Source organism: Ptychodera flava, chromosome 21 (assembly GCF_041260155.1).
Source record: "Ptychodera flava strain L36383 chromosome 21, AS_Pfla_20210202, whole genome shotgun sequence".
Lineage (NCBI taxonomy): Eukaryota > Metazoa > Hemichordata > Enteropneusta > Ptychoderidae > Ptychodera > Ptychodera flava.
Genome location: NC_091948.1, coordinates 1,061,273 through 1,076,974, shown reverse-complemented (window position 1 = coordinate 1,076,974; position 15,702 = coordinate 1,061,273). Strand labels below are relative to the sequence as shown.

Below are 15,702 nucleotides of genomic sequence, written 5' to 3'. Positions count from 1 at the left end.
TGTACAGAAAATGAAATTCCTACTATGTTATTGAAATCAAAACTTATCAAATTGTTAGTAAAACAAAGCTAAACAATCACATCCAAGTGGTTATGCAAAATTTGTCACTCTGCAAAAACGAGGGCAACAGCATTACTGTTACCTTTAACACTTTTCTACCATTGCAAGGGTCACAGGTAGGTTTCATCGTTCAGATGGAACAAAATGTACTTTTTCATTGAATTGAAGTTTTAATTTCTACCATGAAATATTACACAAAACTGAGTGTAAACACAACATGTCTCAGTCATTACCTTAACTGTGAGTTCTCTTGTGAGTCTTTCAATTTCTTCTCTGTTAGAACGTGTTTCAGCTAATAACAGTGCTGTCTTTTGTCCCTGGGTTGAGTTAGCTTCACTGTGGTCACTGAGCAAAAATTGTTGTGAAACACAAGTTACCATAAAAAATTTACAATAATAAGATCTGACAAAAAAATCATGTAATAATGAGAGCAGAACAATGTCATGACAGATATTCCTGAACTGTCGTGTAGTAATGTTTTCAAGAAAAGATGAGTTTGAGCTTTTTATAACTTTTCTAATTTTTTTACATTTTTTCTCATTTCTGAAAAATGAAAATTTGTTCCAGATTATTTAGTTTGGGACCTATCAGTGATTTATGTACCTGACACTGTACTGAAATGGAAAACATCTTAGACAGACAATGCTGAGATAAGTACAGTGTCATTTGATATGAGACTAGTGTGCTAAACAGTGCATTTAACAAGAAGACACTGTTGTCAAGTTTGTAAACACCACCTGCGGTAGAGATTTCCAACCACCAGTGTCAGAACAATGAATAAAGTATCCTACACCCTACTTACTACACTACTAGCATAATACTAGTGCTACATGAGAGCTGTAAAATTCAGTTTACCTGGCCTGACAGAGATCAATGCTGGTTGGATGGATGATTTGGGAAGAAACCAATGAGGTGAAGACGACATGGTCAATGTACAATTCATGCAAATAAGGAAGAAATAGAGGATGTTGATTAAAAGAAGAACTAATGAAAACAGAAATGATTAACTTGTGACATATTGGGTGTGTACAGTTCAACTTAAATGTCAACTTAAAAGGAAAAAATTCAAAGAATCACTGTGAGAGAATATGGAATATTTGTTGGTGTGACAATAAGTCAATATAGAATTCAGCAATAAAGAAAACTAGTATGATTTTTGAAACCCAACTCCAATTGTGCATTATTCTTAAGTAGCTGTTAAGAATGTAACCCTTAAACTTTAGGGTAAACCATTGTAAAACTGATGTTATATCTGGAATGAATGTTGATTCATTAGTCCATGAAAGGAAGAGTGCTTTAAATAATAATACCCATTGTTGATATAAAAAGATATGATTTGTTACAGTGAAATGTGCAGTATTTGTCAAAAAAGGAATCAAAATAGTTTTTAGGATAAGGTTGTAGAGCTGAGAAGGATGTGGACAATATATGATACAATGAATGATAAAAATTTGATTGATGTTTTCCATTAAGAATAAAATTTTGTATAATCTGAATTCAATTTGAGAATAATCACAAAATGTTTCTTTCTGACTGACTACATACACTGTCCGAGTCATAAAGACTTACGCCACAAGTGCTTGTAAAGACTCTATTTGTTTCTGTCTGCCTTCAGCTACTCTCTGTGTCCCTAGTAAGTCTTGTTCAAGAGTTTGTAGCTCCAGCTGTTTATCTTCTGCCCATCTTGTTGCCGTCTCCATTTCCTTCTTCAAAGACTCAACTTCTCTGTTTCTGCTCTCAGTGAGTTCATTGATGCTTTGTAGCTGTTCCATCAGCATTCCTACCTCTCTGTGTTCCGAGTCAGCTAAGATTTTTGCTGTTTCTAGTTCTTCATGCAGTTGTTCCAGTTGTCTATGCCTGTCCTCAGCAAGACCACTGGTTCCCACTAACTCTTGTTGCAAAGAGTCAATCTCATGCTCCCGACCCTTGGCGAGTTTCTGCGTGTTTTTGAGTCCTTCCTGCAGATTTCTGATCTCTTGGAGTCTCTCATCAGCCAAGTTTCTGATATTGTTCAGTTCCTTCTGTAATGACTCTGACTGTGTCTGCCTGACACCTGCCAAGGATTTGACAACACTCAGTTCCTGCTCCAAAGATTCCTTTATTGCAGCTAATCTTCTAACTTCATCTGCATCCTAAAACAATATCAAGAGTATCACCATGTAAGTCTTTGTGACCAGTCGCTGTTTGTGAAAATTTACAAATTAGCCTGAGCTTGAGCAGTTTCATGAAAATGACTATAGATGAAGTTGGTTTCAAGAATTAAGGGACTACATGCAAATCAAAAGATGAGAGATATAAATTGCGAAAAAATTTATTGACATTTATGAAATTTGTTTCTCTATTTTTGACAAAACAAAGTGAAAACTTTTTTAACTCAACAGATTTCAAGAGTTCACATAAGAAGCAGACCTACACTGTTAAAATCTGAGTATCTGAAATGTTGTCTCTGAGGTGACACTATTCTTCATGTACTGTAACATCACTGGCTATAATACATTCCATTTACCTTAGAAACCACAGCATCAGCACTACTTTCCAATCTCTTGATGCACTTCTTGGCATTTTCCAACTCTTTGGTTGTACTATCTAGCTTTTTGTCCAAGACTCTCTTTTCAGTGTTGAGTTGACCATGTCTTTCCTTCCAAACTTTGACCTCTGATTTCAGAGCTGCAAGCTGTAAGTATTTGCAAATTGTACAAAAAGTATTCAGTTGTTAGTGATGAGCATCTGATCTTCATATATTTTCAAATTGATTTTAAAGTTTACATTTGGTATGATTTTTGATTGATAATTTGCTGTAGATAACTTAGCAATATTTGTGCAGCAATTGAAGCAGGAGAGGGCAAATCCATTTGTCCAGAGTTAATGACAGTGACATATAACAAATTTTAACCCTTTCATTATCAAATTTTGGTCCAGCCCTATTGTTTTACCAGCTAAGTTGGCTATGTTGGCTGTCCAAATTTGAAAATGGAGATGAATGGGTTCATGATATAACATGTGATCAATAACAATGGACAAAAGGTGGCTGTGATTTTGACAAATACCAGGGGGAGCTGCCTCTTCTGCACCCCAACTAACCGGCAGTTACAAGCATGAATCGATTGCTGTGAAATGCTAGGTTAGATTTACTTGGCGAAGGCCACCCTGTCACCTAGTGACAGCAGCTACTGGAACTACAGGTCACATGTTACCAGGGTAATCAAGTTACTTAATCAGCAGAATTAAGTGTCAATACCACATAGTGTTCAGATAAATTCTCTCAGTATATCACATCAATTCTACAGAGATGAGCAAGCAAAGCCTGAATTCAAATATACTAGCTGGCTTTAGCAGTCAACATTCAAATCTTCTGTCGCTGTTAACACAAGCAATACTTACTTGTATCTGGACTGGTTGAATTTCACTAGTTCATCAACAACTGGTGAAATTCACATCAGTCATTTCCGCTACCTTTTTGTTTAAATTTACTGAAGCATATGTTTATGAGATTATGCAGCACAGCAAAAACTGGGGAAGGTAAACGGGGTTTGGTTTCAAGCCTGGGGTAATTTATTACATTAAAGCAAAGTGTGGGCCTATTGCATACATAGTGTACAGTCTGAAGTATATGGATATTCTCTATCAGTGATTAGTTATCTCCAGATATGTACGGTAGAAACAAAACTCATAATAGTCCACTTTGTATCAATGAACATTAACCTGTCATGCTTTGAGCATTAAATGTTTAATTTACATCAATATACTGACAGAAGCAACATCATTGCAACAGCTTTGGTCTGAATGTGTCTATATACATTTGATGCTTGAAATTCATCATGATAATAATAATATTCATTTGTACAAAGTGTAATGATGAGAGTTGTTTGAGTCTGATGAAAATGACTCATTATCAATGGTAAACATCCACAATTCTAAACAGTGAGCTATTTCCATCTATAATAGCGCTTGTGTAGTAAAAACATTAAACTCTCTTCTCTTCCTCTTAATATATAGATACGTATGCACTACATAAACACACACACACACACACAAATATTTGCAATAACCATCATACATCATCAAAACTAAAATAATGTTGTCCCATTATCTGCATTATCTACACTACTGTACAGAAACATTCAAACATTTGTGTTAACTGTGATACTATATAACATGAAATCAAAAGGACACTTATCGTTACCTTATCCTCAGATATTGAAATGCTAGCAGCCGATGCCTGATGGTGTCCAAGACAGAGAAATTAAGATATAGCAAGATTATGATTAGAGAAAAAGAGAGCATGGCAAACAAGACAGTGAGAAAATGGCAATTTGCAGGCATTTTCACTCATATTTGAAAAAGAATAATGCATTTAGTGAAATATGTAGTAATGGTAGTCATAAGTTAAAAATCGCCAAGACAAAATCCAACTCAGAAACTGATGATCAACACACGCATGATTTATATGAAAGAAAATATTATGACCATGCATTATCACTACTAATGAAGAGTCAACTTTGCATGCAAAATACATTCTGAGTATAATAGCTGTGATGGTGATATTGGTTGCAACAACATTGTGAATGGTATCTTGTGAAATAAGTAGTTTTAAATTTCTAAATCACATTCAAGCTTTGTCCATGCTGTTTGTATAGACATAGCAAATAAAAGACTGATAGATGACGCTTGAGAAGGGACTGCCACAGAATTGCTGAAGCATTGTAGACACTAATATCACTGACTGATTTCAAGTACTGTGTGTTGCAATGTGTAATTTGATCATACAACAGTTTGAAATGTTCTGGTTTGGAATTCCTAGATGAATCACTGCAGCTGAACCTTTCAAAATAAAATCTGATACTCAAATTTGAGAATATCACAATTACAGTGAGCAACTCTTTATACTGACTGATTTAGTTACTTCGCTTAGAAGTATTTACAGAAAGAATGTTTGTGATAAGCTCATTAGATGGAAAGTGCTGAATATTCTCATTTGAAAAGATCAATCATATTTTCTGCACACTTTAATAAAAAAGTCAGTATGGCAAAAGAAATTCATATCTATTATCTATACTAATATCACTGTAGAAACTTGATGAATGAAAATCTAATAAGTACAACAGATAGAGCATTGGCAGTTTCTCAGCATGGACTACAGTATACTTCTCATAGAAATTCATTTGTTGTAAATTTTACAACAACTAACCTGTGAGTCTGGTGTTCTAGCTCGGCTATCAGGAGTCTTACTTCTGTCAATTGGAACTTTAGCTTCTTCCATTTGTGATGTCAGTGACAATACTTCACCTTCTATTGTCTCCTTGTCTGATAAAATTCTATTGTAATCTTCTCTGAGTTGTGTAATTTCTATTTGTAACGATTCTACCTGTGGAAACAAATTCAATATTTGTAAAGATTTTACTTGTGGAAACATATTTAATATTTGTATAGATTCGACCTGTGGAAAAATATTAAACATTTGTAAAGATTTTACCTGTGGAAACATATTTAATATTTGTATAGATTCGACCTGTGGAAAAATATTCAATCTTCAGATTCAAACCAGGTAATCAGACTGTTGCTTTTCCACTCTCTATCCAAATTCATGATATTATAAATGCAGGGTCCATCCACTGAAAGTCACTTAAAATTCAAGGACTTTCAAGGACTTTTTCAGTAATTTTCAAGGACTTTTTAAGGTCCAAAAACTTATTTTTCAGATATCATTTTTTTCAATTTATCATTTTTATACATCATTTTACATATCACTTTTATGATATCACATATCATTTTTATGATATCACATCTTGTCATTTTTGAAAATTGTGGGTGGGTTATCAATTTCCACGACTTTCCAGGACTCAGTTTCATTTTCAAGAACTCTTCCTGACCCTGTAAATGTAACTAATTGCATGAGAAATCACCTGTCTATATGATTTATGCTTTTTCAATTCACTTGTCTCTGGTGTAAGATTTGGTGTACTATTACTTGTCTGAAAAAGCTACTGGGATTAACTTAAAGCTACCAACAAATCATTATCTGCAACAACACCAACCTGGTCATAACAACTTGTACACAAATATATTTTTGTACAGAAAGTATTCATGCCATTTGTTTTTAATGTTTTTCTCATAGAATATCAAATATTATAATAATATTTCCTTCACCTGCCATTCCTATGTATCAATTTTAAATATCAATGCACTTTTAGTGTCTGAGTAACAACAAATTTTTAAAGACTACTCAATAGTACTCATTGAACTGATTGTGATATACCATCAAATACAATTGACAGTGTTGTCATGTACGGCACATGTAGTCTAGAATGTTAACGTCATTGGGTTGAGTAAGAAAACAGAAAAGATTCCGGATATATGTTGATTTTTTTCCTACATATGAAATACCGAAAGAAGACATCTAAAAAGGGTGCCGCCAGACTGTCTATCTATAATATTCATGCATGTCCAAAAGCAAATTTCACTTGTAAATACTATCTAGTTACCAAACATCATTAATTTTCCACTTACTTGAGCTTCTAAAGACAACGCATTGTTTTCTTCCCACTTTACTTCATTCTGAGCTTCTTCAAGTTGACTCTCTATTGACGACAATTTCCGTTCAAGTTCCTCTTTCTCAGTTGTTAGTTCTGCATTTGATTTCTCCAGTGTATTAACCTCATTTTGGATTGATTTGTTCTAAAGGATATATAAAACAGACTGGGTAACAGTTAGCCATACACCCTTAGGATTCATGGACAGCAATGATACTTTCCAAACAGTGAAATGTAACATTTGTAACCCTTTACTCTCCATTTTAAGCTACCTGGAACTGCAGGCAACTCTGACATACCCATAATACATGTACAATAAGGCCATACAAAAAATTCAATTGTAAAAGGTTTATCTATTGAAATTTATCGGTAAATATTGATGACCTAACATTTGGATTTGTTTAATTTATTCAAAAATATTGGTATATGTCTATGCAAGAAACAAAATTCTTCAGTGATATGACAAATAATAAACATAAACTCTCTAAAATTTGCTGATTTGTTTTGCCTTTATTCAAAAGTTTATGTCTATGTAAGATATAATATGCAGACTAGTGACATTTAATGAAAGTATAACTTGTCTGTGAAAATATGACCCAATTTTCTTCAATATGGTACCATCAATGTGGTAAACAATATTACATACAACAGATGTTGATTCCTTTGTGTTGAATAAAGGAAGGTCATCTCTATGGATACAACAAGCCTGACCTTTGTGAAATCTGCTGGTGACCTGTGGCATATCAATTATGATCAGTAAAATGTCATTCTAACTGACTGAACAAAAAGTATGGAGGGTATTACGACAAAGCAGAGTCAGCTGGTGAGAGCTACAAGCAGAATTTTAATGAACACTATTGTCAATCCACACTCAAAAAATACAATCCATGGTAAAATACACCAAACGAACTCATAAAATTGGTATTTATAGTGAAGGAAATTTTGACAAAATAGACTCATTGCTGACATGGTACATTTTAGAAATTCTATCAAAGTGATGATGCTAGCTTACCATAAAGTATAAGAAAAAAATTATTTTCAGTCAAAATCTGTCAAGTCAGCATAGTTTTCAAGGATGAAATATCACAAAATTTCATAAATAAAATTCAAATTTTGAATGGTTTAATTCTAATTATTAGTTGTCACCATTTCCATTGATATTACTGTAAATGATGTGTTTTTAGATAGTATCCTTTTTTAACGAGTTTAGCTAAGTCTACCACTTTGCTAATTTAAGATCCCACTAATTTAAACTTTTCACCATTTTTACTATTGTTAGGACACGTTTTTAGCTAAATTAGAAACCTGTTGATATTGATGAAAATTCAAATGCACTAAAAAAGCAGACAGCTAATTCAGTGTTTTACAGTACATATAAAATGACAATGAAATTGTTTCCCACCTCAGTTTGCAGTGATTCTATCAGCTGTTGTTTTTCATCGTTGTTTAGTTTGCTGACTCTAAGCTCTGTCTGCACTGATTGCAACTCATCTTCCCAATTAGAGTTGTGATCTTCAATGTGTTTCAGTTTCTCATAGTCTTCCTGGATAGCTTCCAGGGCAGATTTCAGTTTCTCCTTCTGCTGGTTTTCGTAACCAAGTTCTTTACGCAAGTCTTCATTTTCTTGCTTCAATTGAGCTGTAGGAAAAAACACATCATGTTATTGAGCTATTGGATAAACACATATTAATCAAAACTACTGATAATATTAAATTCAGTCTGTATTATTAAATAAAGCAAAGATTCCATAAATATTTGATGTGTGAAATCTGTTTTGGATTTTGTATAACCGTACATGACCAGGTACTAATACTAAGTTAATTCATATTTGATAAGCAACAGTCTCTCTGATAAAAAAACTTGTGAAAAATCAGTAATTCTGGTTATTTTCAATGAGGTTTTTGCAAACATATTATTCTTGCTATATAAATTTCAAAATGTTGACTTTCATCAAATTTACCCCTTTAATCCAGATAGCTTGCGATGAAGATCAACCACCACCACATAAAAAATAACAGGGTTGTACTTTGGTGTTACTTCTTAACAAAAAATGCTGGTTTGTAGTAATTACTTCTAACCCTACACACTACAATACCACCAATACCAAAACTACTAATTTGGTCTACCCCTTTAAGTTTGATCAATTTACCATGAACTGATCGGCCTACAGATCCACAAAACCTGGACAATAAAAGCTTGAATGTACGAAAGAGCAGAATAAAACATGGCAGTGTGGCTCCCATGATCATTGTAAACGCTTACAGAAAAAGCCAGTCGTAGACTTGTGGAAAAAGTAAATGGTGGTACACGATTCCAACATCCTGTCAGACAGGAATTCGGCCTGGTTTGCTACAAATTAAATCCTAAAATACAGGAGGGTGGAACATTTGGTGGAATACAAACAGCTATTCCATTGGTCCATCGGTGAATCCACAGACAATGGCCATTTGGAAACCGACATGAAACTGTCAATATGGATTCCCTACATGCAAATTTAGATTAGAGAGTGTACAAGCTGCCATCACATGTTCATTCAATATAAAAGTGACACTGCTCAATATCAGGTGTCAATTTGACGTGTAAATTATTTTTATCTTTGTAAAAAGGCCGAATGAAAATCTATTACATTGCTGCTGTTCCATTTATTACCATGCCCCTGCTGTATATCACATGATAGAGATCGACAAAGTGGAAGACACAGTGAAATCCACTGATAATGGTTATCAGCCTTCAATACAAACACTAGTACTTGTACAGTCACATTGACAATTCACCATAATTTTTTGGTTGTTTTCTTCCTCCACTCTGTTGTAATTCCGAACTGTTCACCTTTCCAAAGTGTTTCTGAACAGACCAAGCTTAGTTTATTCATAAATGCATTCAGTTGGTATATGTACGATAGTCTATTAAGATGTAGGGACGTGGTGGACAAAAACATGCTGGTAGCAACACAATGACAAAAGCTGTAGGTAAACTTCATACTGTGCTGATTCCATATTTCACACAGCAAAATGAAAGCACCTAAAAATATTGTACGATATTTGAGATAGTTATAATCTTACCTGCTGTTGAGGAACTACTGCTGTGCTTGTCTGGCCTAATTCTGGAATCCTAAACAAAAAAGTGCAAAAAATTAAATAGCAGTCAGGGAAGTGAATGTGATGTGAAATCAGAAAGAACAAAATCCTCTATCAACACTCTGCTGCCACAAAACATTAATAGTCATCTAAATCTTTCCATTTGAATTTTAAAAAAGTAATATTCATACAAGTTAATATTTCTATATATCTTTCACTGATTGATAACACAAAGTTGTCACTTCCTTGGTGATAGTGTCATGGCATTTTAATTTTATACAAGGACTGCCTCCACTGTTAAAGCACTGCTTTAGGTTGGATAGATCTCTGCAACACTGGTTTAAAACACAAACACCTGTGTAATTGCATTCGTGTTTGAACAATGGTAAAACGACTAGATCATCATTTCAAAGATTGATGAACTGAGTGTGCATTTAGAAAAGATGACCCGTACACATTTGTGAGGTCGTATGCAAAATTGTAACGTGTGATATATGATTGTCCTTACAATTTAATATTCATCACAACAATTGATATATTTATGTAGTTTGACCTGTCAGACAATAAAATAATAACATGTTCATCAGAGAATCTATTTTTCCTTTTTTTTGCACGGGGAGACATGTAAATAATGATATCTCAAAATATTTTGTCAGTAACAATTCTAGGTTATACAGAATAAGTTCATATTGCTGTTTTCTACATATCCCCCTTCTAGAAGTTTCAGTGAATAGGGACTAAAAATTTCAAGTATTATAAACATATTGCACCTAAATTATTTATACAGAAAAATAAGTCTACAAAAATGCTATTGATTAGAAACACAAATATTATAAAAAATTACATGTATAATTATATTGTTGGAATAACAAATTGCTACCAAGTACCAAATTTTATAACAAATTTACCATATATTACTAACATACAGAAAATATGATTTAAATATGCATAGCATATGATGGATGATTTGTACCTTTTTGTCTCCATTAAAAAAAATAATATACATCCAAACACCATGGGATTGTAAACGCAAGGTATGGATGATAATGACCAAAAAGCTTAACTTGAAAATACAGAACCTGGCAGCCATTATTGCAATTGTCAATCAACATGAATCAGACCTACTCATACTTGTTACAATGCTTATATCACCGATGACATATCATTCTCATGTTCTCTCAAAATCTATTGAAATAGCCATGGAAATACACCATGATCAAAGAAAATTATTTCTCCAAAGATAATTTAATATTTCTCGACTCATTGTTTCTGTTACATAGTTTGAGCTATCTTGGTTGATAGAACAATACAAGCCATTGTCATATTTGGCACATAGGTATTCTCCCAGGGTTCCAATCCACTTGTGAAACTCCAGCATTCCATTGTCATGAGTAACAAATTGAAAATCAACGATGATACACAAACTGTAACATACTAAGGGGCTGTGGATAAAAAACCACCACATGACAGAGGAAACTCACTACATTCGAGGGGTTTAGTGCTATTTCAATTGTCAAGTGATAATTCGCACAAAACTGTATGCAATGATTACACCATGGAAACCGTGTATGTGGCATGCGTGACACTCAATCACTGATCAGATTTTCTTATGAAATACATGTTCAAAAAACCTGTCTTTATAAACTTTCAATGACCTATTTTAGCAATATCGGTTTTTTAACCTTTGTTGAGGAAAGGGTTTTTTTAGTTCACATGACGAGTTTCATTTGCAAGCTATTTGATTGGTCGTGACATGAAATTAACACTGTTATATTCACAATATACTATGCTCATGCATAAATGTTCGGAAATAAATATACCCATTGCTGGGGCTGCTTTTTAAAAAATTAAACATCCCAACTTTTTTCTCAGATCTATTTTCTTAGATTCTTGCTATTAAAATCTAAGTCAAACTTTAATTGGTATGTTTCATTACTGAAAATACATATGATGTACAATGACAGACAAGAACACTGCCAAATGAAATGTTTTAAAACCAATGCATTCATCAATTTCTTTCCAATACTGCAAAAATAGCAATCAAAACAAATGAGAAATAATTGAGAAAAATACACTGAGAATTAGATAGATGAATCAAATATACATGTTCTGGTTCATACAGCAATGATTTTTTAGGGCAATCAGTGCCTATCATTAAAGTGACTTTATAGTCGTGTACTACTAGCATAAACTGATCATCTCCACTTTAAATACATTCTTCCAGAAATAGTTTGGTTAAGTAGGTTAATAAATTTCAATAGACAAATATGCGTTTGTTGAAGCACATTTATGATGTGCATTTTTTGATTTGATCTTCACATTTTCTGCAGTACCAAGATTGGCGGTTCCCATTCACCAAATGAAATATTGTTCCATCTGTGTGGGTAAAAAGCTGAAGATATAATCATCAATCCATATATGGGGGTTCTGATCTGCGATTATCTTTGGAAAGCACTGCAAATGCAATAAATTAGGAGATAGTGATACATCAGGTTGTCATCGAAAAGCTGTGTCCTAAATCTATTTAAAAATTAGAAGACTCCATTACCACGCCGGCATCATCTCCATGTACAACACCGAGAATCCGTAAAATTTTCACCATTTCAATAAACTCCACAGTCCTATCCATGTTAACTTGCAAGTCACCAACACTACTCATCTTGAAATCATACCTCCTAAAATCCATGGGGGAAAAATTACACATGAAAAATCATGATATCATCAAAGCACATTGTTCAAATGAAGCATAAAATCCCATAGAAATGCTATGTGATGGAACAAGCTTGCACATAACACACGCCAGCTGTGAATTGTTATGCAAATTTCTGATACCATATGGAACTGGATGATTATAATACCAAAAATAACACACAAGGGTGAACCAGAAAGAAATGGCCCTATCATGATTTACATGTAAATACAGCAAGCATTACCTCCTTGACATTATAAGGGTCAGCACACTATATTCATTATACTTTCAGTGTTAGCTACTTTAATTTAAATGTTTACAGATGCCTTCATCATACATGTTTGGATAGGATATACTGTATGTTGTATTTACAGATATTATATTTGTGTCATGGCCATGTCATGCATTATAATGCGATAGAGACGGCAATATTAATGATAATGGGGGACGTACTAAATAACTATTAAACAAAAAAAATGAATAGAAAAAAATTTGAAAAAAATAAATAAACAAATATGATGATGAAAAGAGAAACAAAAGTCTTAACAGTATGCATATTACATCCTGACCTAGCAAACTAAAATACAACAGCACAATGACCAAAACACTTTAACAGAGATATATCTCATGACAAACTTGCAACAATATCCCTCACAAAGAACAAAGCATCGCATATTGATTGGGCATTGTTTACAACGAGAACAACAGCTGTCTGTGTTTATTCCGATGTGATACAAACAGCGAGACCCCCATCGTGGATCAGATCTACTACGTAACGGCACTTTGGTTGCGCGAAGTACTGTTAATAATGGATAAACTCTGCCTCATAAATCACAGAATTCGACTGCTATGGACATCTCATGCCACGTCGTCATGATAAATTTGAACAAATATAAAGTTTGATGATGCAGCCAAACACGCTTGTTGTAGTACAACTACTAAATGTTTTACCAATACGGCAATATGAATTGAAACTTCGCAACTTTTACCAACAATGTAAAGTGTCAATGATATATAAGGTTTCTTACCTGAAAATAATGTTAGAAAGAGTAGCGTGATAAAATGCGTTTGGGCAGACAAAAACGTATACTTTTCATAGGGTTAAAATACTGATTTGCGGACGATCTGGGCGCGAACTGAAAGCAACGCGAGCATTTCTGAGTTTCATCCGGCGGTTAAGGCAAGAAATGCCTCTTGGCTTACAATTACAACTATTTATAGAAGTCTCGCGTTCCCTGCTGCAGACTTTACGTGTTTTCCGAGGGAAGCCACGTTGCAAATCTTTATCCATCATGCTGGCATTCCAGGACATCAAACTCCCTGAGACCAAAATGTTTATCAAACGATACATCCCAGTCAGGAAACTTCTTGACTTCCTGACCTGACCTTGCCACATGGGGCCTGTGGTCTATTCCATTTGTAATCACGGGGGATGTTACAGCATGAAGGATGTCTATATTCAAGTATGCTCGCACCAAAAAATAACTTTTCTCGAAGAATAGACTACTTTGAAAAAACTTACAGCACGTCAGCACATTCTCAGGAGAAAAATTAAGTCAATGCTGTATCACTAAATGATTTTCAATTGCAAAGCCCCACACAAAAGTGATGAGTATCCCATGTAGGATGCGATAGCTAAACCTTGACAACGAGTTGCTAACGCGGCGAACCATTCTCTTTGATCTCTGATCCACAGGCCAGAGTGAAGTATTCACGAAACTAAGATACAAAAGCCTGTGAGCTTTGATGTTTCTTGTTTGGGTAACAAATGTTTACGGCGAAAAATGTCTGCATCCTAATCAAACTCAGAACACTCCGTCCAGATACATCGCAATAAGGGAGCCATCATTATTTGCGGCCTGGGGGTCGGAGGAATCGGGGGGGGTTCACTCAAATTTCAATTGAAAGCTACAAGGGGCGGGGGTTTTTGTGGAGAGAAAGAAGGGGGTTACTCAATTTTTGGTTCAAAATGAATTGAAGCACCTCTCAGCTAGCATCATTTCAGCATTAATTTCTCAAAAGTTTCAACACCAGTGGTTGGACACCCGCCTCTCGCGCTCCCCCCCCTTTGGGTTCTGACCATTTTACTCAGTAAATATACAAATTGAAAACACTTCTCAGACTGCACCATTGCACACATCAATTACTCAAAATTTTCCACACAAGAGTCTCCCACGTGTTCTCCCCCGTACTTTCAAATTTTGCCCTGTCACATATCTCAGTGAAATCCCCATGATACCCATTCAAAGTAAACAAATACTCTACGATTGGACACTGGTTATAGCGTGAGCTTTTATATCTACATTTTGTTGTCACTTTGAATTTCATTTTGTCGGCTTCACCTTTTTCAACCGTCATGACATAACCTATGATAATCTAGCAGGATACAGCAGGCTTTGAAAGGTATTTACTATTGCTGTGTTTTTTGCATAGACCCTCGAGAAAAACTTTTTTTTCGAGGGTCTATGGTTTTTGTAAACTTTACAAATACATGTAAGCTTATCGATATTTAACTTTTCTGGATGGGAGGCCATTCATCATGGTTGGGTGTTCTCGAAATTTCAGAGTTTCCGATGAAATTCCTCCGACCCCCTCCCCCGGCCGTAAATAATGACGGCTCCCTAACGCTCCAGGAATAGAGTAAACCATCATTTACCAATTCGTAGGCATAGCCTATCCGAGGTTTCTTAAATGACATTTTGTCACCTACTCTGAAGTTACGAGTTAAAAGTCTCCTTGCATTACCGATTTGTCCCGGCAAAAATGGTCTGCGAAGGCTACATTATGTTATATGGCTATAGCTTGAAACTGACATCATTCTAGTTAGAAACTATCAGTGTGTCCGCCTGAACAGCGCAGCCCGAGACACTTTTTGGCCGCAATAATTTATGGGTTTAGAAAGGCCTAAATCTAAATAAGGTTTATTCATTCCCACAAGAAATATAACGGCAGTAATTTTACACACCACTCTCACAACAATCGAAAAGAACCTCTTAAACAGTGCCTCGACAATTTTTCTTTGCCTCATGTAGCCAGTAGTGTGATTGCGATTCTGCGAGCCACACAACGCGAACGAAACGCACTAGGTTTCTAGATTAGACTTTACGTTGAACTCAGGAAACATGGAGAAAATCTGAAACAGAGGAAATCATATATAGTGTTCCAGGTCTTCATATTAGAGACGAAAAATCAATGTAAGTTGTTTATCTTACTCTCACATCGACAGCAAATTACAAAGAACCATAAACAATAGAGAAACTGTCTATACCGGGAAGGACTTAACGCTGGCTAGAAAAGGCCAGGGATTAATTTGGATTAACTAAGGTGTTAGATTATGAGGTGTTTC

At 34.7% G+C, this 15,702-nt stretch overlaps 1 protein-coding gene across 12 annotated transcripts in view; it reads right to left on the bottom strand.

Annotated features, from left to right (window-relative positions):
• LOC139121058 (myosin heavy chain, cardiac muscle isoform-like) overlaps positions 1–15,702 on the bottom strand; it is a 50,115-nt gene that overhangs the window by 16,485 nt on the left and 17,928 nt on the right. For 4 of the 12 annotated variants that reach the window (XM_070685663.1, XM_070685661.1, XM_070685665.1 and 1 more), the window contains 9 exons: positions 9,653–9,701; positions 7,993–8,228; positions 6,568–6,735; positions 5,249–5,425; positions 4,244–4,279; positions 2,567–2,734; positions 1,630–2,192; positions 916–936; positions 294–405 (listed from right to left, as the gene is read on the bottom strand). In XM_070685663.1, the coding sequence (XP_070541764.1) occupies positions 294–405; positions 916–936; positions 1,630–2,192; positions 2,567–2,734; positions 4,244–4,279; positions 5,249–5,425; positions 6,568–6,735; positions 7,993–8,228; positions 9,653–9,701 (1,530 nt within the window). Of the gene's footprint in view, positions 1–293; positions 406–915; positions 937–1,629; positions 2,193–2,566; positions 2,735–4,243; positions 4,280–5,248; positions 5,426–6,567; positions 6,736–7,992; positions 8,229–9,652; positions 9,702–12,215; positions 12,442–15,702 lie in introns of those variants that run through there. The other 8 variants (XM_070685668.1, XM_070685664.1, XM_070685671.1 and 5 more) reach the window with 4 other exon arrangements.